Source organism: Aulonocara stuartgranti (assembly GCF_965226115.1).
Source record: "Aulonocara stuartgranti genome assembly, chromosome: 16".
In the NCBI taxonomy this organism is placed as follows: Eukaryota; Metazoa; Chordata; class Actinopteri; order Cichliformes; family Cichlidae; genus Aulonocara; species Aulonocara stuartgranti.
In genome coordinates this window covers 1248652-1271874 of record NC_138952.1, presented here as the reverse complement: position 1 = coordinate 1271874, position 23223 = coordinate 1248652, and the positions used below count along the sequence as shown (strand labels likewise).

General features: G+C 45.1%; 1 protein-coding gene and 1 long non-coding RNA gene across 12 annotated transcripts in view; one reads left to right on the top strand and one right to left on the bottom strand.

Moving 5' to 3' along the window:
• The window catches only part of stxbp5l (syntaxin binding protein 5L), a 127903-nt gene that overhangs the window by 24995 nt on the left and 79685 nt on the right, over positions 1-23223 (bottom strand). For 5 of the 9 annotated variants that reach the window (XM_082509145.1, XM_082509146.1, XM_082509147.1 and 2 more), the window contains exons 7-20: positions 21201-21284; positions 18435-18558; positions 15612-15687; positions 15185-15339; positions 14788-14860; positions 13646-13793; positions 12211-12278; positions 11610-11650; positions 10046-10260; positions 9764-9951; positions 9406-9531; positions 7229-7380; positions 4972-5040; positions 3882-3947 (exon numbers count right to left, since the gene is read on the bottom strand). In XM_082509145.1, the coding sequence (XP_082365271.1) occupies positions 3882-3947; positions 4972-5040; positions 7229-7380; positions 9406-9531; positions 9764-9951; positions 10046-10260; positions 11610-11650; positions 12211-12278; positions 13646-13793; positions 14788-14860; positions 15185-15339; positions 15612-15687; positions 18435-18558; positions 21201-21284 (1585 nt within the window). The remainder of the gene's footprint in view (positions 1-3881; positions 3948-4971; positions 5041-7228; positions 7381-9405; positions 9532-9763; positions 9952-10045; positions 10261-11609; positions 11651-12210; positions 12279-13645; positions 13794-14787; positions 14861-15184; positions 15340-15611; positions 15688-18434; positions 18559-21200; positions 21285-23223) is intronic. The other 4 variants (XM_082509148.1, XM_082509151.1, XM_082509153.1 and 1 more) reach the window with 2 other exon arrangements.
• LOC309691523 overlaps positions 16349-23223 on the top strand; it is a 40977-nt gene continuing 34102 nt past the window's right edge. For 2 of the 3 annotated variants that reach the window (XR_014272038.1, XR_014272039.1), the window contains exons 1-2: positions 16349-16882; positions 19973-20055. This is a non-coding gene — a long non-coding RNA (uncharacterized lncRNA). The remainder of the gene's footprint in view (positions 16883-19972; positions 20056-23223) is intronic. The other variant, XR_014272037.1, reaches the window with a different exon arrangement.

Here is a 23223-nt window from a genome sequence, read left to right as displayed (position 1 = left end):
CACGGGGGGTGAATCAGGACGATGGCCGGCTGCCTTAATAAGCTGTCCACAGTCTGTTTATGGCATTGAACAGATACAGCACAACAGGTGTGCCGGGGACAGGCGGACAGCCTCTAATGGCCACGGAGCAGGCTGAAGATGATATTCAGCCGGAGAAAACAAAGCGTGAACTCTGCACCTGTCGGCACAGCGCGGCGAGCTTTGTCTGCGGGCGCAACTTTTAATACATTTCACATCCGCGCTGCATTAATATGAATGAGTCCAAACCTGATTTAACTGACATTTAAAGCCGTCCTGCTCTCAGCCATTGCTAACAGTTCTTACAACTATGAACCTCAGCCCCCCCTCCCCCCAGCGTTTAACCGTTAAAGCGAATCAGACACAATCATGCAGCGTCATGCCGCATCTGTCCACGTGCTTTTCATCCACCGCTCCGTAATTCTTCTCCTTTCCATCTCTTTAATTAACAAGCGACAGGCCTGTAATAGGACAGAATGACCGTGACCTCGTCCACATCACAATGCTGAGAGACTCCCCGCCACAGCAGCACAGAACAGCTCGTCCTGGATCTGTCACGCTGCTGTTATCCTCTCCTTGGGAGGCTCAAGGGCAAGGCTGCAGAGTCCACGTGAGAACAAACCGACAGTGTGTCCTGTGTGTGTTTACACAACAATCACAGGAAAACCATCGACGAGCAGACTGTGGACAGCTGAGCTAAATTACTGATGCATCCACAAAATGCATTTGGTGGGATTTTACGTTCGTGTTCGGTCTCCTGTGGACACGGATCTGTGCTTTAAGTTACACAAGCGGATTTTTAATAAAGCTGTCACTAAACAACGGCTGGCGTATCGTTTTTAGCATTTGGCTCCATCTACCTGTTTATGTTTCCCCGTCAGGCCCACGTGGATCCGGCCTGACACCAGACTACATACATATACTGAAGGATCAACGACAGGACAAGAGGAACGGTCTGTGCATTGCTGGTTGGAAGGCAGGGATCAGTTTTCCTGTGAATGACTTTGGTGAAGAATCAGAAAGCTTTGAGCTCCGAGGAAAAGACAAAGACATCAAACTGAGTATTTGCATGAATCGTTCGTGTGCACAATCAATGAAAAATGAACCCCAGCAATGAGATCTCACACAAAGATCGACTGTGGCTGCAGTTTTTCTGCCACACAGAGAAACAAACATGAATTAAACAACTACTGAAATGTTGTTTTGCAGGTTTAATCGAGTCTTTGCTGATTCTGAAGATTAAAAACACAGTTCCATTATCCTCCTTTCTTTAAAAGCCACCAAAGCACAATCAGCCGTCGAGGCAAACTGAGGGATGATACGATGACACAAAGTGCTTCGGCGTCTGTTTCCTCTCCAGGTTTTATGCAGTAAGATTACCTGATGTGGTACCTGAGCTCCTATAGTTCTCTGTTTCCTATCCTCTGTTTTTATTTTCCCGTCTGTTACATGAGCGTAGGAAACACTGAATATGATTTGGTTGTTTTTTAACCTGAGGCCTTACAAACCCGACAGAGCCCCGAGGACGCGGCGTGCCAGCCTGGCAGGGACTTAAGCACAGATCTACACACTCGTTTGCTCAGGTGGCGTTTCCTCTGAGACACACAAACACCTGCTGGGAAATGTTCTCATCTCTTCTTCATCCATTACACGTTTCTGCCTCATTGTCTTCAGCTGCACTGATCTCATCCAGAGACCAGCTTTCAGATGTGCTTCTGTCACATTTCCAAAGTGTGATGCTGAAACTCGAGGCCAGTGACATCATGATGAGCATGAATGCAAACATGAATACGTTTAGGTTTTATCACACTATCATCTTGTAGGAAGCATGTGTGCTGAATCGAGCAGTCACATGATGAAGGCAGTTTTCACAGGACTTTTCTCTCAGCAGCTGCTGGGATCATTTTCACGTTAGCCCCATCAGGACCTACGCTGGTCGACTCGCCACGACTCGATTCGCATCGACTGGTTTTCCCATTACAGTCGAGTACCACCCGATGTGCGAGGTCGTCCGAGTGTTGCTAGACATAATTAGCGTGCGACACGGAGGCTAAAACGACGGTGGTCGTGGAGGTAACGACACTCCTGCTGCCTGGTCTGTGACCCTTCGTCAGACTCGGGGACGCCGTTGTTTTTTTGTAGCCATTTCCCTCGTTGCCGGGTTTTTTTTTTAAGGTGGGAGTTTTGATTAAACGCTGTCATGACTCATCGAGTGACGTCACATTTTACTACCTGCTCGGATGGCTTGAAACCCCGGCCTGTCGCGGTCCGTGGGAGCAGCTGTGGGGATTGTGTTTTGGATGGTTCACCGGCTCTCTCTTGGGCGGAGCCGCCCGCCTCGCACCTGAGCCTCGTTCGATCACAATGAACTATCGAAGCCAGCGCGACCTGCTACTCATCGCCAGTTGGTTCAGTCACCTACTGTGGCAGCCACGCCCCGTCTGCGCTCCACTCTTCCTTCAAGCCTTGACTCTGTTTCGTTGGGCTCAGGTCTCCGAGCCATCCTCCTCTGGATTCATTGCTCACCTCCTCCAGCGCTGGCTTTTGCATTAAGGAATCATCAACCAGTCGCTTCGCCTGCCTGTCCTCCTGCCATCCCTGACGTTCGTGAAGTACTCGAGGAACCATTCCTCCCCTCGCACTCACCCTCTCTGGCCTCTCCCACAGAAACACCCCCACCGCCCAAAACTCTCCCACCTGGCCCTGCATGTAAGCCGACTGCACCCCTGTCCTGATTCACCTGCTCCCTTACCTGTTCACTAATCGTTCCTCCCTCTGGTACAGACTCCCACGGCTTTGATCGCAGCTTCTCAGAACAGCCTCCCTCATGAGCTTCTGTTTTTGACCGACCCCTCTGTAAATAAATCTTGTCTATAGTTCTCAGTGAGTGCGCCGAGTCTGCTTTTCGGTCCCGCCTTTGTGCGAATCCCAGTTGATGACAGCTGAGCAGGTACTATGACCAAGTGAACAAACCTTAAACACCGTGGCGAGTCGATCCGAGTAGGTGCTAACGGTGTTGACGACCCAGTTTCAGTCAAGCTTTAGTGGTTGGACGGGCAGTTCATAATCCACTCAGTGACTGCAGGTGATCCTCACCTCCACCACAGGGCTGACAGTTGGTTTGATGCTTGGTCTTCTCCAAATGTGTTGTTCACATGCAGCTTTGCAAACCTAAGTTGTGCTGCCACGTCCTTTCTCCTGCAGCCCTTCCATCATTTACCCTGCTGACCTGTAGAGTCTGACGTGTTGTGCTAAAACCTCGGCTTCGACAGGTGCTGACGATCAGCTAACCAGGTGCAGTGATTGGCTGACCTTATCACAGGAGTCCAGGTGAAAACTTTCTTCTCGAGTATTTGCTACAAGTAATGATAACATGCCAGCCAATTTACAACTCAAAGAAAAAAGAATGCAGTGTCAATGACACAAAATGAGAATCTAAACCACTCTGATGTTACTGCTGCTCATTAACATGCAGGCTCCATCTCCACTGCAGTCGGCCGTATCAGTGTTAGTGAAAGACAAACATGTCAAAGGAAACGACCGAGCCGATGGAGCGTGCAGCGCTCCTTCTTCTTCACCTCTGGGAAACACGGTCACCACACGACTTCAGACTAAAGGACCAACCAGCTGAGACAAACCCAGTATACTCCACTGAAGGAGTGCCAGCACTTCTCTGAAACAACAGTGAACAGAGTGCCGCTCTCACCACGTGACCACGCTCTGGTGACGAGGTGACCACAGGCTGTAACTCAAGTTTAAACACAAAGCATCCCACCCACAAAGACTCAAGACATTTGCATTCAGGGAATGAAGGATTGGAGGCTGCAGGTGCGTGTCTGTGTGTGAGAGTGCGAGCAGGTTACCTGAAGTGGGCGACTTGTTCCTCTCCATGTCAATCGACTGCTGGTTGTCAGTGAGTTCAGTAAGGCCTGCAGCAGCCGACAGGAAGAAGAAGCAGCACACGCAGGGTGTCAGATTATTTGAAGCCGGTCATGCAGATTAAGCAGACGTCTGATTGGTAGAAGTCAGCCACGCTAAGCCCAAAGAAAGAGTGCAGCTAGCAACAATGCTTCATCATTACATCATTCCTCCCGAGGTCAGCCTCGAATATTTGCTCTTTGCTTTTTTATCAGGACTCAAAGTGCCTTGATGGGCAGAGTGGCTGATTACTGATGCGACCTGCACTACAGTCAGATTTAACATCTTTTACCAGCTCGCATTAAAATTCAAAAAGCATGTAGTGCAAATCTCATGATGAAGTGGAATAAATATCGAACATACAAACAGCACACACACAAATTCAGTCACATGCAGCAAGCACGAGCCGACATGGAGTCGTCTGTAAAAACTGCCACAAACACTGAGATTTCTAACTCGGCCCTCAAAGCCCGACTGCAGACGCGGGCTGTTTGAAGCAGCGTTCATTAAGGACTCATTAACAGCCTCGCAGACTCGTCACAGCTCAAAACATTTGGACTTTTTAAATTATTTGTCTTCAGTCAAAGGTTCTGCCAAACATTGGTGATGCCGGTAGTTTATGCTGACGTTACAAATGGCTGAAGACACTGAGAGGTGCCGTCGTTAAACTTTCCTCTGTAACCGTCAACAAAAAGCACACAGTTAGCTTCAATAACCCCACTGGCTTTAGTTAAAATATACATCGCATGGATAATGCATTATTTATAACTGCGCTTGCTCTGCTGTCTCAAAGAAGTGTCTCTTCTTCTGCAAAGGACAGACTGCTGGACATGACTGTAACAGACAAAGCTCTGCAGGTGACGTCTCGCTTCATCCCAGTCATGTCTTTGGTTTGTCCTGGGCTTCGAGTCTGTGTCAGTTCTTGTGGCAATCATCTGTACCAAACATCATGTCCTACTATATCCATCAAAACACCAACCCACACCCCCACACACATACACCGACTCCCCCGGCCTTTGGGAAGGCCCGACTTACTCTGATAGGATGTACGGATCCTTTTCTTTGAATCTGAATAAAAGTTAGACAGGCCGCGCATGCAAAACTCTGTCAGGCAGGCCCGCATGCCCACACCAGCAGCCACAGAGTCACCAAAGTAGGAGGGGGAGGAAGGAGTGGTGGAAATGAGGAGTGGGGTTTAAAGCGAGGAGAGGTCAAAGAACGGAAGAGCATAAGTGGGGTGGAGGCAAAGGAAGAATGGCAGTAATGAGAAAAGAGGGGACGTTAGTGAGAGGAATGCATGAGGATAGAGGGAAGGGTGGATGAGGAGGGTGGAGGTGGGGAGAGAGAGGAGGCGGGGGGGGGGGGAGAGAAGAACACACAGGCTTAGAGAGGAAAAGAAAGTGAGAGCAAGCAGCAAGTGAGATCGTGTCAGGGAAGGGCACAAGAAATACCCGCGACTCCAGCAAACCCAGAACTGCTGGTGTCACTGGGGTCAGCAGGGAACATGTCATTACCAGCAGCATGGAAACCGAGCTCGGTTGTCATTTAATCATCTGCATTGTGACATCATTCTGAGAAGTAAATGCCCACATTTGATGGCTGAAAGCTTTCACACTCATACACATGTGTGTGACGACAACAGCTAAAGATGTGGTGGGAGGCACAGGAAGTGTTCAGACTGGGCAGCCGGCACTGGCCTTTTGGCTGTGCTCTCCAAGTCTGCTGTTGAGCCTTGTGTGAACCGGAGCACAGTAAGTGCCTCAGATCAGCGCAGCACCACCCGCGGCACAGAAAAGGGCATGTTTGCCCGCTTCTATTTTCCCTTCTGTCTCCACATTGATTTTAAAGCGCTCACACAGAAGGTGCAGGGTGCAACAGCATGTGAAAAAATCACCAGAGTATTTTCAGCTCACCTGTGGGAATTACGCAATGAAACGAGCACTTGCTGCAAGTTCTTCTGAAATATTTACCACCGAGTTGGTGCCTGGTCCAAAAAAGAGTCGGCCTCTATTTTACACAGTGATTCCTAAACGGTGGGTCTGAATATCAAGCGCGTTAAATATAATTAAGATGCTTCAGAGGCCGTCAGCGGACGAGATCAGAGAAAAGGAGGAGGGATCAGAAACACCTGTGTGGCTCTTACAGGTCTAAAAACAACAGACTGAGAAATCAAATGACAACATGCATATGATGCCCATGTGGAATGACACGCAACCTGTTAACATGCACTTCATGTCACAGTGCAGCTCTATGACAGGCAGAGATGGGCAGGTGTGTGCTTGTGTGTGACAGACAGAGAGGAAGGACAGAAGATCCAGGCCGTCGTCGTGTTACAGATAGTCTGATGTTACTGTGTCTGCTCTCGTTTCCGCACTCTGACGGTTTTGTCCGAACTTCATCTTCATCAACGTGAATGCTAACGATGTGCTAACTGCGAGGCTAATGTCACATCTTTTGTTTCCAGTCAGCTGAGAGGAGTTTAAACACCACCACTTATTCTCACTAGTTTTTAATGCTGTGCCTAAAGCGTCAGTTTATTAAAGATGTTTTTATTTCAGCTGGTTTGTATTTTCAGTCCATTAAGCTCTCGAGGTCACTGCAGAACCATCCCGTTCAAAGTGGGACGTTATTACATTACACACTAAACACCTGCATTACAAACAAAGGCTCGATACGTCAAATCCCTGAAATCATTTCAGAAAATCCACTTTAATACATTTTGTTTCCAAGAGTTTTCACATTAAAAGTTTTGGAAGTTAAACTTTGTTTCTAAAATAATAAGAATGCAGTTTGTAAAGAAACACATTAGAAAACAACAGCAGGCAGAGGCGTGTTTTTAAATTAAAATAGATATTTATATATTCAATTAATATATATTATATAATAATAAAAGTACTTTGTAATTATAATGTAACTGAATGTAAAATATTATGAAAACTAAGAGTCAGGGCTGAGTAGTGCATACTACCTTACATATGCTCTACTTCCCATCACTGTTAACAGCACCTGAACAGTAATGATTGATTAACAGTAATGATTGATTAACAGTAATGATTGATTAACAGTAATGATTGATTAACAGTAATGATTGATTAACAGTAATGATTGATTAAATATTGAAGGAATATATTGAAACTGTCATATTTGTCACGCACTAGATCAGAAGAGACAGAAAGAGAAGAAGACAGAGGAGCAGAGAAAAGATCAGATTCAGTGTCTGGATGTCGTGATTATGTTGCACACTGAGTATCAGGTGTGTGTGTGTGTGTGTGTGTGTGTGTGTGTGTGTTACCTGAGGTGGACTGCCTGTTCCTGCGGGGGGAACGGGTAAGGCGCTGGTAGGGGTCGGTGCTTCCGTACAGATCCAGTGTTGACATACATAATATGACAGTTTTTTGCAAGTAGTCCACCACCGCCAGGCCGTAACAATTCCCGAATGCCAGGCTGGACACGAACACAACGTCAGGAGGGAAGAAACAAGCACATACGCACACACACACACACACACACACACACACACACACACACACACACACACACACAGACACACACACACACACACACACACAGACACACACACACACACACACACACACAGACACACACACACACACACACACACACATTAGAGTTGTGCCAACTAACATGAAAAACGCTGTCAAATTAAGCATGAATTAAACAGTCTGCTTTTATTCCATGTTCTAATACTTCCCAGAATTCCCACATGACTGATCGTCACCTGCCATGCATCATATGGGCTCAAATTGTGGTCATAAATATTTTGCACTTGTAAATCAGTTTTGTATGTGTAAAAGCAGATTTGCGTGTGGAAAAATACGTGTGAAACTCTGCACTCAGGTTTCAAGTTACAAGTACGAATTTTGACCCTATTTTTCTTCCTTTCATCTGATTGGCCAATGTCACGTCAATCACAAATTTAACTATCCAATCAGAGAACAGGTGGGTTTGGCTGTCGGGGGGGGGGGGTGCTTTATGGAGCTTCAGGTCCTGAGGGAATAAATGCCCTTTTACATGCCAGCCCAGCATTTTCCTTCATCACTGTGAAGGAAAACAGTCTTTGGTGGTCTGAGTTTGGTGATCTTTGTGTCACAGGTTTACGTGGAATACATTTGAAAACTAACCTTCCCGACACTGCATATGCTACAATATTGTGAGCACACCACACTTTCACTGACCTGAGCTACAAGGAGTAAAAATGTCCAATGGGAGCACAGCCGGCCCGTGGAAACCATTTGGAACAATCACTGTTAAAAAGCCTCATTAACTTATAAACATCTGGCCTGGACAACACATTCCCAGCAGCTGCAGCTGGACGATACGTTTCTGGGAACCACACGTGGATCGGGCTTTAAGCTTGAACCCAGAGGAGACAGAGCTGAGTCCTTATTGTGACATCAGCAGGAAAGCAGGCCGCTGTGCTGAGCACGTCTCTCTGACATCCTGATGTTATTCTGCTCTCACCAATAATCTCAGGAATGTTTTTATATTAGTGCAGCTCAAGGAGGACTGTGTCTGTGTGTGTGCATGTTCTGCTCAGTATGTGAGAAAGGCATCAAAAAGCCAGATAATCAATTGCTGCAATGTCACTTAAGATATGAAAAGCTTCAGAGCAGAGATTCAAATGGTGCGACTGCCTCGACCCGCAGAGAGCTTTTCTGAAAACTCCTCTGTTATTGGTTTCTGCCCATAAAGCTTCTATTCACAGCAAAGCCAGACAAGTGGTCTCAAACCCTGCGAGCTCAGGAAGTCATGCAGCTCCCGTTCGACTTGTTAGTCCACATCCAGTAAGTTACTTTAAAATAACAAAAGCAGGTAGAAGAAGACGATGTGCTCGTGTTCGTTGCCGCTCGTCACTGCGTGCTCTATCCGCTGTTATGGCTACGGTCACAGGACATATGGTGTTTTTCTCAGCTTGGCTCGCAGGTGTTACATTTGTCAAGAAAGCTCGAGAACACATTTAAATAATTTGGTCACGTTACATTAACTGCTGGCAGTAACAGCAAAATTACAAAGCTTACACATGGCCCATTATCATATTTACATCCTCCCACCAGCCTCACAGTATGATACAGTACAAATACTGCAAAGACCAACTCAATGCTGCACAAAGCGCATATACACAGACCAAGAGCAACTATAAACACATCTGTGTACAGCCGAGCCCTCTTACTGCCACATGCATGTTCTTCTCCTGCTGCATCACTGTTGCTGTTTATAATCTGGCTCTTTTCAGAAAATGAGAGTCAAATGTCCTCGGTCTGTGCAGGTTTGGTTCCCTGCACCCTTCACAGCCATGCTTGTGTTGTGCACTGATGCTGTTTTTATTGGTGACGACCAAACATACGGAAATGGATAATACAAGCCTACTGTTTGCTAAATGTTCCTAATTTAGACTCATAGACAGACACAGAGCTGCTCAGGACAGAGGGTTATGCCTCTGAAACTCACAGGCCGTAGGCTGAGTTGATGTCCAGGCTGGTGATCTGCTGTGGAGGTTCACCATCTACCCAGAGGAGCTGGATGACCAACTCTGACTGGTAGCCAGGAGGAACCCGAACCGCCCGGTCCTTCACTCTGAAACAGATGAGCAGCTTTTATCAACAGCTAATGAGGAATGATGTTGGAATGAGGAGTAACGGTCCAATTTACCCTCAAACACCTGGCAGAGCTTAAATACACAACACTGGCATGCACTGTAACGTGCCTCAGCAAGTCATTAGACCATCATACACCACCAGAGTGCTTTTCTTGACTTGACTGTACTTGAAGTCTACTGTGCTGCAGAGACGGAGGACTGTTATCTTACTTGAGGCAGGGGATGCTGTCTTTGATGCCCTCTGGTGTCCTGCTGCCTGGGCTGGCTGGGTGTTGGTGTTGGTGTTGGTGGTGCGGTTGGGGTGAGTGGGAGCCGGGCTCTGAGAAGCTGGGATTGTTTTCATTCTCTGATGGGGAGATGACGTCGTCCGAGTCACACTGCAGACGCACCTCTAGAGACTGAAACATGAGAGGAGACTCAGGGAACGTATCACATCAAGAGTGGGCTTCACCTTCAGTCTCCGTACATCACCTGACCACTTTAAGCACTCACCACTATCTGAGTGTTGGCATCATATTTGCTGAAACGATAGAGGATGATGTGAGCTGAGATGCCGACCACGCAGAACATGCGACTCTGAGGGCACCAGCTGACCATCTGAATAGCAAACGGGTCTTCTTCCACCAGCTCGGCGGCGCGGCCCTCGCCTGGCTTTGGCTTCTCGAACACTTTGGAGGTCTTCATCTTGTACAACATCTGCAGCGTGACTGCACAGAGACATCTCAGTTAAAGCACAGTGCAAAGCGTGAAGTAAACGGCCATGTGCACGTGGTGATATCCCGACAGCTTTATGCAGTTTGCCATGTTACATCTTCATATTCTTCACCTTTTAAATTTCATGCTCTTTGTACAAATGTCTCGTCTCCACTTGGCGAGGCATTTTCACCCCGTACTGCTGCGATTGGCACAGCTGTACAAATGCATTAGACCAGTAATGTGTCTGGCTGAGAGGAGACTGGTTTGCACCACAGCCTTCTGATTTATTTTCCATTTAAAGCAGATGCTGCACCTTTAATAAAGTTGCAGTAGTAGAAACGTGTGCACACAGTAAACCTGGAAGCGTGTGCTGATCAAAGATGGCGGGGATCGTACGAGCCGTGTTGAGCTATTACAAACATACTGAGGTCAAACACTCTGAGTCACGACTAAAATAGTCAAAAGACGACTGTTATTTCCACCTGGACTCATTTCTGTCTGGATCAGTGTGGTGGGACGACCACACAGAACACAGCAGCCTTCAATGGCAGCACATCTGACAATCATCTACTAAAATAAATATGAATATACACCGACCAGCCACAACATCTTCAGCACCTGCCTAATACTGTGCCATTCACCCTGAGCCGTCAGGACATGGACTCCACTACACCCTGAAGGTGTGCTGTGGTATCTGCACCAAAGTCCCACAGATGCTCGACTGGATTGAGATCTGGGGAATCTGGAGGTCAAGTCAACTCCTCAAACTGGTTGTTGTGCTCCTCAAATAGTTCCTCAACCATTTCTGTTTTCAGTGCATTATCCTGCTGAGAGAGACCACAGCCATCGAGGAGCACCTTCTCCATGCATGGGTGTAGATGATGTGGAACAATGCTTGGATAGATGGTACGTCTCAAAGTAACATCCACATGGATGCAGGACCCAGGGTTTCCCAGCAGAGCATCGCTCAAAGCAACTGTCCCCGTTGGCTCGCCTGTGGTTCTCCATGTAAGCGACGCACAATAATCCGTCCACCTATCTGATTCATCAGACCAACCCACCTTTTTCCATTGCTCCATGGTCCATGTCTGATGTTACGTCTGATCGGTTTATATCATATGAACTTTGCTAAATAGATGTACGAAATGCTCTCAGCTGATCTATCATGTGATGAGGCATAGAGCTGAGATCAGCTGATCTGAAGCTAGTATGTTAGCTGTGGGTGAGTATGATTAGTCTGAACTCTTAGATTATGTCATTAAGCAATTAATGATATCACCCAGGTGATTGATTAACTGTGCTGTGGAACAAATGCATCGCTGCAATGAGAATGCAGGAAAGCTTGGTGCACAGGACTTACTTGCAGATGCGTCCCAAAACTTAATCGATCCGTCAGCATGCCTGAAAAAAAATGTATTTAGTATGAAATTAATGACAACAAGTAAAACTTCCAACCTTCCCACTCACTTTTAGTCTAATTAGTCGTGTTAATGATTATTACCTCAGTAAATTTATCGCTGCATTTTTAAAACATCACACTGTTCATGAATCTGCAGCTCACCCGTCTTGTGGCTCACAGAGCTACAAAGTGAAGCTGGGTTCCTACTTCGTGAGAACTTGAGCATTTTTAGGTGTTTCACGCTGTGCTTTCAGCAGTGAAACGTCTCCACGTCGACCTCAAAGGGCCGGACTGCCACTGATATCTGTGAGTGTTACCCAGAAGCAAACGCCACCCAGCGAGCAAGCTTCAGAGCAGGTTAACATCTCTGACAAAGGGGGCCTGCTCTCTGCTGGGGCTGGCACAGATAGAAATCAAATCTACGCAGTGCTATAAATGTAGAAAAACCCACAGTCGGTGGTTCTGTCACCGTGGCGTGAGACACGGCTCAACTGTCCTTTTAAATGTGACGGGTGGTGTTAAAGAGGGGTCATCAGTATTCCTGTCAGCATTTCTAACTCACCCTGTGATGATGATCTCTGGATAAGTGTGGGAGCCTAATGTCCACGTCCCTCCACTGATTGGCCACTCCTGACAAAATAATCACAGCAGCACTGATTATTTTAAACACCCGGGCACATTACCCTTTCTTTCTGTCCCATTGTACCCTCGCTTTTCCTTTTGTTTTAAAACACAGGCTGTCATCCTCAAATACAAAACCGAATTGATTAAAAGTGATACGTGTGCTAATGATTACCTATAATTTAAAAAGTTCAACAGCAATTATTTTAGAAAGATGATTTTACATGACAAATTATGAATAAAACTCCCTTCAGAGACCAGGATATACCAAAGAACCGAAGCGCAGACACACAACTCTATACATATTTATACATCAGTTCTAGCATTGTATTTTCCGCACTATAAGGCGCACTTAAAATCCTTTAATTTTTTCAAATGATGAATTCTGATCGTGCTTACTGACCTTGAACCGATTTTATGTGCTACAGGGCGCTCAAAAATCTGTCAAAAATGTTTTAGTGCGACTGTGGTAAGCTACGAAGCCACCGCGTGATGGATTGTTGGAGCATTACAGCTACTGTAGTCAGGAGCCTCACGGAGGAATCTGGGTCCTAAACTCCGTCATTTTCAGGTCCCAAATTCAAACGAACACTGCAGCATCACTGAGAGTTTAAAAACTGTCTAAATTCTTTAACCTTTAATAAAATGATCAGTGTTGCTGCTTTACCAGGTGTAACAATTAAGTTTAACATCCAGGCATCCATGAAAACAGGATTTATTACATTTAACAGAGTTAGAAGTTAGCAGGAAGTTAGCTCGCTAGCTTCCACCTAAACATGATATAGCATGTTCTGACTGAGAGATTTCTGAAAAATTCAAACGTACAGCTCTGCTATCACTTCCAACATAAATAAAGACAGAAAACTAAACAGCAGTGACGTTTGTAGGGTTACTGAAGTTGGGCTAGCTGCTATATAATGATGTGCTACGTGACCGCTAGCAACACAGCTATGTTAGCATAGCATAAACACAGTGAAGCTGGAGGATGAAGCTAACTTCTTTCCACTCGATAAAAGTTAACGTGAGGGTTCCTGATGGTTAGAGACAAATGCAATCGCATGGCAGGATGCTGTAAACGGGCCAAACTTCAGTCAGGAGAACAACTGAGATAATCCATCCACAATACGAGGTTAGTCATTAATATACTGCAACAACATGGGAATAGAGCAGCTGCAGAGAATTCAACAGTAATGAATCAATGTTACAGAAGTGGAGGAAGCAAGAATGACCTGAGTAAAGTTTGACTTATTTGACTGTTTTGTTTCGCTTAATGCACCTTATGGTCTGAAAATACGGTATGCGAGGATTACGTAACACAAGAAAATCCTCCCAACATGGATCTGCACAGCAAAGGCCGTACTCTTCCCCTCCTTTACCTTCTGGCTGTAGCCAGTCTTCTTGTGTTTCGCTCCTATGGAGTAGAGGATGGGGATGATGTCTGGTGGACAGTCTGCGAAATAGGCCGTGCAGGTCACTGGCGACTCATGGATGTCCATGGGATACGGGTTCTCAAAGACGGGGTAGCTGCAACAGGCAAGTACACAACGTGGTATATAGTAGACCTATGAACATGAAGCTATTCAGAATTATTCCTCAGCTAATCGAAAAGAATAATTCCAGTTGGTCCTCCCATGGAGCCCACAGGAAGTGGACACGTTCAAAGGTCTGGATTCTTTATCTGTTCTCTAAGCAATAAAAATTGAATGTGCCAATGACTCTAGCTTCATCTGCTTTATTGCCGATACAGTAAGATAAGAGCGACTGGTTCTTCTATGCACACATTAAAGTGTCACTAAAAGATGTAGAGGGGTGTTTCTGCAGAGCTCCAAATTCATGCCACTCCTTACTTATAATGAAGCATTTAAATACAATTAACCTGATTTACTTATAATGAACAATTTAAACACAATTAGCTCGTAATCAATGAGCTCAAAGACAATCTGGACATGTTTAAACTACTTTAGGTGTTATCAGGAGACATTTATATCTAACAGCTGTAATTAGCTAACCTAATTAACCAGGAAACTTCATTTATACCCGAGCGTTTTGCTACTCCTCAAATGTATGCCTAGCCTAGCCTTGGGTGTTAATCTGTCAGGACATCATCGCCGCGTCCAGCTTCAATCTTTTATAACAATGATAGCGAGTTAAATCTACCCACAGAACATTGAGCTGTGCTTGTTCAAAGGATAACATCTTTGGCAGTTTTTACATAGGATCTTATCAGACCTCTGAAATCACAACAAAAGCACTGAACTGTTTCCCTTCAAGACACTGAGCTGCTGAGAGCAACTTTCTGATAGATCGATACAATTAATCCACAAAAGTCCTCAAATTAGGATAGTCCACATATGCTTATGGTCATACAGCATTATATGCTGATATCTCTCTGAACTACAGCTGCTTTCACTTTGTTGCTGAATGTAAGAACAGTTCCACTCTCCGAGTGATATTCTTGCACACGCGATGGTGTGATTCTGATATATGATGTCTAACTGTATGTTTCACAGTGACGTACTTGCTCTGTGTTAGATCCACCACGATTAAGTCTTTGTCCAGAAGCACGACCACAGCGTAAGGCTCCTGGACCTCTGTGAAGGCCGAATGCAAACAGAAAGATGGAGAGGTAATGCTAGTTACCACGACAACATCAAGGAGGGATGCAAATTTAAAATCAGCTGAAATTCATATAAAAATGACTCAACGTCAGTCGGTGGTAACACTTGGTGAGTTTTAAGGAAGCGTGCTCTTGTGATTTCCACATTATCACAGGATTACAGGAGAAGCCGATGGCACCGAGCGGGTGAAAAACCCCCCGTGGCTGAAAACCACATTTCTCTGAAAGGCTTCAAACTCACTGAAGCGAGACCACAAAAAGGGACACAGCTCTTATAATTGAATCGGTACGCCCTTACCGTTGTTGTAAGGAGTCTCGCACAGCACCATGAACTCTACTATGGGGTAATCCATCTCCAGCACAGTGATGGCCTTGCCGTGCATGATCGTCAGTGCCGGCCGTCGTCCCGCCTTGTCATATGAAAGACCCCCAGAGAAGATAACAAAAGGCTCACTGTTGTGAAGGAAGAGAAGGGATTTAGAGATGCTCACCTCGACAAAGCAGAAAGAAAGAATGAGTAACAAGTAAAATGAAACACGCTCTTGTTTCAAATCAAATTAAACGCCAGTGATCGATGAAATAAGTGACGCATACACAACGGTTGTTTGTTCCTGTGAGGACTCAAAAGAAATCTTTAAATCTCATCTCAGAGGTTAATATCAATTAAAAAAAATGCAGCGCTACGTCTGTGCAATCAGAAAATGAAATGTTTAAGACACACGCACCTGTTCCTGCAGGTCTTGTATTCCACTTTGAGAATAGGTTTGCACGACTCCTTCCTCGCATCCTTCTGTATCTTTCCTGCATCAGAGGAAAAAGCAAAGGAAGAGCAACATGTACAGATTAAAGTATAGTTTCATAATAAGATGAGAAGATGTAAGAAGAAAAGCTGTTGTTCACCTGTTGTTACGTTCATGTTTTTCCCTCTTTTAAGCTATTTGGAGTTGCTACCTGCTGCTTTGTCAAAGTGACCAATGCACGGCTCTACACTGTGTTCATAATGTTACACAATGTGAGCATAATCAGGACATAGTGCGCCACAGGAACCCCCTTGAAGGATCAAATTTAGTCTCATTTCCAACTGGAGTTTTGTGTGTTTGCTGTGTTTCCAGGTCCTCTCTTCACTGAATGACAGTCCATTATCAGAGTTAGCGTATTAAAGGGAGTAATTCATGCTTCTCATATTAACATCTTTGAAGAGAAGGTCTCCTAGCTTGGAAGCAGTGAAACCTTGAATTCTACCTTTCAACAAAGGCTCAGCACTTTCTGAACAAATGAAAGAAACATCATTTCTAAACTGTTGGAGCTCTGCTGCAGCATCTTTTATTGAACGCAATAAAAGGAATCATTTTAAGTGTACCTGGATTCTCTGAGAACAACTCGTCCTGTCGCAGATTTCTTCACATCATCATTATGAAAAGTGGCTATAAAAAGGTCATTTTGGTGCCCTTATGTACAGGACATTGTGCTTAAAACAGACAAAGTGTTGGCTGTAAAAAGTGAGAAACTTCTGATAGTTTAGTTAAAACACTACGCTGGCCAAAAAACTAAAACTTCTGGTTAATGGTGCTCTGCAACAGCCTGGCCTGCTGAGACCGGCTCCTTTAATTGGATACACCGTTAAGAAAATGGACGGATGGTTTCTGAACTATGCTCACCTATCCAGGTACAATGCTCATTACCTACATGTCACTGACACGGTTGTAGCTGAGAAACACAAAAGGCAAAGAAAGCCCCAGTCGTCACCGAGCTCTGCATCAAGCAACAGCTCAGCAGGTAAGTAAATGATGGAAAGCCAAACACACATGTAACATCTGTGGTTAAGTATTTAGAGCACTGTGCTAATCGCTAATTTAAATAAGCTAAAATTTGTGAGCATATTTGGCAGCTTCAGCAGTAAATTTTATAAATAAATAACAAGATGATGGATTTTTGCCCGACTGTGACGAAGTCGACTCAGCTGTGTGACAGAGGGAACAATGGCGAGTGATAACAGGTATGCAGAGGTTAGCCTGGAGTGTTAGAGGGGCAGTGTGACATGTTCAGGTTCAGACATGAACAGCAGTTTCATGCTTGGAAGAAGACAAACATCCATAATTCTCTACAAGAAGTCGATTCTGACATTTAAAAGATGTTCAAACTAAATACTGAATCAGAGTCATTCAGAGTCTTTGTATGGATCTGCATAGGCAGCATGCTAATGCTAATCTAGCCTAGAAGAAGCCAGCGGCTGCTTTTTAACTTTCTTTGTTGTCAGTTTGTGTTCAAATGCAAAACCTAAAAGAAAGACGTGTCCTCATTAGGAATTTGTGTCAGTGTGTGGGAACGTAGCCTTGGGTTTACAGAGTTAATTGATAATTATGAGATAATGAATTTCAGGTCATATTAACATGAAAGTAACAAGTTCTCTGATGGGTAATTAAGTAACATACTCCATTACCTCTAAGGAAAGTAACAAGTAATAAGTAATGCATTACAAATTATTAGTAACTTATTGTCATATTGAAGGAAAACAAACACATAATAAAATCAAACTGGTTTTGATTTCTGGAAGTAAAGTACGTTTCCTTACAGAGGTCACAGATAGGTGCTAACTAAGCTAATAGCGCTCTGCTAGTTTTGAGCTATTTCAAATCACTCAGCTGGACATGTTTGTGATATCGGAGCATTTTGGAGTATATTTAATCCAATTCTTTGATAACTAAGATGCTGCTCTGCTGTGAGCTCAGTGAAGTTTGTTGCTTACCACACACTCAGACTATGGACACACCATGTTAGTCACGTTAGCTAGCATTAGCTCAGTTAGCACTCCTTCCCCTCACCTAGCCTGCTACTAAAAGCCCGAGGTGCTGCAGTCGAGCCGTTTAAATGCTGAATTTTAAACCCTCACAGTTTTTAACTCATTTATTTATAACTAAAAATGTCCGACTATATCATTCTCAGCAAATAACATTTTAACTGTTTACTCTTCTTCAGCTTTATGTTCTTAGTTGACCTCTACTCATTTTCATGCCTCCCTTTCCTCTTCCTCCCGTTTTCGCCCTGAGTGACACTAAATATCTGACAAATAAACGATCTGCTGGAATTCAGCTGTGCCCCCCTCCCCGTCAGCCACATCCTGCCTGCTTTTTGCTTTGTGATTTTGCCTGAGATTACAGCTCACAGCAAGAAAACACAAATCTGACGAGTTCGGTCGGCCCTGCATGAGAGGAAGCCGTAGGGAGACACGGCAGAAGAGGAGGCAGATTTCACCGAGTGTGGAAATCAAAACGAAGCAGCAGCGAAACACCGCACATACGACAATCACTGCTGGATACAGCACAGTCTACCCTAAATGTGCAGGTAACCGAACATGAATGTTGGTGAATGAGACTGAACGGTGGCTGGTTACACTGAGAAAAGCAAAGACATAACCACGAGCTGCTCGGCAAATCAGATGACAGCATATGGTCCACAGAGGTTTGTTTACAGTCTATGATATTCAGATCTATACAAAGAGTATAGACCCAGGATTTGTCTCTGGGATTATGAGAGTGTGTGTGTCTCACCGTGAGGGAAGGTGACCTGGAATGGCTTGGTGGTGTTTCTGAGGTTCCACAGCGTCAGGCTGCCGTCCGAGTGACTGCACATGAACTGCTTCCCTTCGTGATGCCAGCTGACAGAGTGGATGGCCTGCACCGATCACACAGAGTCAGTGTTTCTCTCAAAGTCATAAAGCACTTCAAGTGAATCATTGTGTCATGCAGTGCCATGAGAAAGAAGCCTGATTGGGGAAGAGGAACCAGGAGTCTTGCAGCAGACCCCACACGACGCCGAGCTCGGCGAGCGGCTGTGACCAAAGTCCACCGAAGAACTGAAGCAAGTTCAAATGAACTGTAACAACCTACCGAACAGCCAAACCGAAACTGCACACAGGAGAAATTAAGCCGATTCAGAAGTGAAACGTGATGACACACGACACTGATTCTTACAGCATTTAGCTTTAGGCCAGATCTGGAATAAAACCTCGTTGGTATCGTTGTTGAATCCGTCCTCACGTAGTGTCAGTGCCCTGCTACGCTTCAAATGAAATATGAGACAAAGGACGAAGATAATAATCCTTCAAAACTGGTGAGCACATAACAAAGTGCTTCTCTCTGCGGATGGTAATTGACACTTTTGTCCAAATACAATGGAGAAAAATACAACTGACAAGATTGTTTCATACAAAGGCAGACCACATTTTCCCCGTGGAGCTCTATCAAACACACGCCTATTAAAAACACAACAATGATGTTCATCTGACAGCTTTGGTGTCCACACAGAAGAGCAAAAACGCTTCTGCAGCATGCGACACACGGTGATACGTATGTGATTCTACTCAGTGATGCCACAGCTACCACACCTTAGCTGTACAGGTAAAAAACGTCACGCAAGCCAAAACAGCAAAGTCGTTTTCCTGGTATCGCCCTGCGCTCAGCACGTCTGCCGCTGTTCTTCAGAAGACCTCGCTGGGTAATCTTTAGCTTCTTAAAAACATTATTCACAGTTATTCATGTCAAAGCCACAGAGGTCACGGCCCCGGGGAGCGTCAGCAGCAGAAAAACAGTCTGGATAATCCTGGAGAAGTTTGGCCTGACATTGTTCCAAATTAACCTTTTCTCATTCGCACACTGAAGCTTATTCAGGAGGCTTTTGTTAGAGCTGTGCACTCATCAGTCCTAACGTGGTCGTTATTGTGGTAATCACAGTAAACTGAATTTTCTCAGATGGCAGCAGAAAATGTTTAAAGCCAGGGGTAGGCTGCGTTTTTCCCCTCGTCATCAGACGGAGAAACATCTATAATAACCTTTCAGCGACTCGATGCTGGAACGAGGCTTTAGAAAAGGCAGCCAGCGATGGAGATCGATAGCAGGTCCTTTCACACCAGATAGGAGTTTATGAAGTGTTATAGAAGAAAAAGTGCATTTAACCACAGAGACACGGAGGCGCAGTAGGACTGGGTGTAAATACAGAGCAAAACCAAATGTCAGTATTATTTTTGGTGCATATGAAGAGCTGACAGCTTAAAGTTCATACTTTTCTTTGTCCTTTAAATCACATTCAGATCCACAAAGGAAGCTCATGAGCGTGAGTGTTACTGTTCACAGGAGGAGGAGGACGTAAGAGGTGGCAGCAGATGTGCTGATGGTGCGTATGTTTGAAGACACACGAGTTAATGACCTGTTAATGAAAGACATTTGAATATTACATGAAAATATAGTTTTGTGTGTAACTTTTGGCCTGTATTTATATAGCGCCTTACTAGTCCCTAAGGACCCCAAAGCGCTTTACATATCCAGTCATCCACCCATTCACACACACATTCACACACTGGTGATGGCAGCTACATTGTAGCCACAGCCACCCTGGGGCGCACTGACAGAGGCGAGGCTGCCGGACACTGGCGCCACCGGGCCCTCTGACCACCACCAGTAGGCAACGGGTGAAGTGTCTTGCCCAAGGACACAACGACCGAGACTGTCCAAGCCGGGGCTCGAACCGGCAACCTTCCGATTACAAGGCGAACTCCCAACTCTTGAGCCACGATCAGCGTGCACTGTGATGAAACGTTTTCTCCCTGGATGCTGAAAGCTGCAGCACCTTTGGCTGAGTACAGACCGTATAACCTAACACACCTGTCTGACATGACGCGTTTACGCTCTGCTGGTCTCTGGGTGCCAGTGTTGTCGTCTGTTCCAGCTGACAGTGCTGTGCAAGCTGCCCGAGGCTGCCCGGACCGGCGTGAGCGTTCCCGGGTCCTCTAATGACTGCTTCTTCAAAGAGCAGTAATTGGTTTGGCAGGCAGCTTTTCATAACAAACACCTTGTTAAAAATGAGAAAAGTTGCTGCCGCTCTGAGATGAAAAGTGCACTCGACTTTGGTCAGCGAGGGTAATTTGAAGAGAGCGCTGAGAGTCAATGTTGAAGCACTTCCTGTTTCACCTGAAGAACCTGTAACACTTCAGTGTCACATGTTTTTATTCAGGTCTGTATGTAAAAAAGAAAAACTCGACATGTCTCTGCAGGGCTTTGATGTCATAAACAAGCTGAACGTTCCCACTCGTGCACCCCCCTCTGGGACTCATTTCCAATTTGTTTTTAAAGCAATTTGTTCTTCATTCCTCTCAATTTTGCCAGATTCTTGTACATATCCTGCCTCCTGCTGCTATAATCAGGCATCCGCACAGAGACAGCTAAAATGAAACTACAGTTTGATTATTAAACAAACAAACACAGAGGCCACAGCAGACGTAGAAAGAGGGCAGACAGAAAGGCTTCACCTATCAAACTCACCTCATCGTAGTAGATCCTGAAGTCAGCCTTCTTGCCCCGGAGGTCCCACTGCACGATCGTCCCGCTCTCAAACCCTATAAGCAGCTGCAGACACGAGGACAGAGGAGACTGTTCATAATAAAAACATGCACGAGGTCTGTGCTCAGTGTGATGATGATGATGATGATCGGCTATTTATGTTTTAACCATTATTTATTGACTCAGTGCCAGTAGAGTAAAACAGGACAGCAGCCTCCTCCTAACTTGTTACCCAGTGATTAAACTGGATTTTTTCACACTGAGCGGCTGATTGTGAGCAACCAGCTGGTTTCCCAGAGGCTGAGCGTGCAACACCTGCAGCTTGTGTGACCACAAGCTGATTGCACAGCTCACCTGGTGGGAGGACCACCAGCCTTCAGACTGACCGTCGTCACTGTCAGACAGAAGGTTTTAGCAGACAGACAGGTTGCCAACATGGTGAAATCAGCCCGAGTCAATCAGTGCTGATGAGTGTGAGTCATTGGCAAAGTGTCTGTTTGCAGTAGGAGACTGGACTCAGTCGCTGGTTGCATTCTGGATATAGTCCTGTACAAACACGGTTGCCAGGTGCTTGTGTTATTCTGCAGTCAGATTGTTTCCTGCAGCAACTATGTCACCATGTGAGGAAGGTTTGTTTCTGTGTCAAATCTATGAAGTTCTGGCTGATCTCTGAATGTAAGCAGGTAAATTGTAGGTGGACAACTGCAGATTGGCCACACTTGATCCTCTGGTATCTAGGGCTGCCACGATTAGTCGACTAGTCACGATTACGTCGACTATCAAAATCGTCGACGACTAATTTAATAGTCGACGCGTCGTTTGAAGCTTTGTAAGATCCTGAAAGACGCAGGAATAAGTAGCAGGATTTAAGAGTGTAATAACGGACTGAAACAGAAGATGGCAGCACTGCATGTACAAGGATGCCAGCTGCCGTTAAACCCCGAAGAAGAAGAAACTGTGTCCCAGAATTCATAGCGCGACCCTGCTGCGTTTCCAACAATGGCGGCAGCTAGTTAGTTTTAATGTTACTCTTATTATTCTTTCTGGGTCACAAAATAAACGTTTAGCATATTTTCAGGCGAGAATGTAGCTGTGTAAACCTCAAATATCTGCTCAGTTTATCAGGACACCACATATTTTCAAAAGCGCTCCGACGTTTTCGGAGACGTCTGTTACCCACTAGCTCGATAGCTAGCCGGGGGCTAGGCTAACTAGAGCCGTGAGAACACCGGACTCCCCGCAAATCGTTTTCAAACCCACCGCCGTCTTTCGCTACTCGGGTTAAATATATATGAGTCACTTAGATAACTTAAAATGTTATTGTTTGGCTTTTTTCAGTATTTTATTTGTTCCTGAGTAAATCGGTTTGGCTGAGATTAAAGTTATAGTTTTTACACAGCTGAATAAACGTCAAGCAGACAACTGATTATCAGAAGTGTGAGATGCTGGAGAATTTACTCCGGTGTCCTGTTATATTTTAGATAGCAAGGAGTTTATTAAACTTCACCGAAACAATCTGCAAATTTCATTAAAATTTGATAAACTATCATCTTGTCTTTATTTTTAGTTAGCACAGACCTTAAACACTTAAAGCTGTAAGCTAATGATAGTTATATAAGAGCAGATGCTGCTGGTGCAATAAGCTGTATGGTTTACGTCTAATGGATGATGATCTGATTAGTCGACTATCAAAATAATCGTTTGTGGCAGCCGTAGTGGTATCACAAACTGATTGCATGTTTCTGCAAACTTGCCATTCAGTCTTAGACTGATAGCAGACTGATAGCAAACTGTCTTATTCCCATTTTAGACGACAACATAAGCTGCAGATGGTGTTAGAGGTGCAGCCTCAGCTGTGTCACTGGCTCGGTTTGTCTCACAGTCCCATCACTGGCTGTCTAACACACACTGGGTAAAACAGGCTGTTTATCTGTGTCTCTACATGAACACAAATGCACACAAACACAGATTTACTGATTTACACACACTGAGAATAACACACACT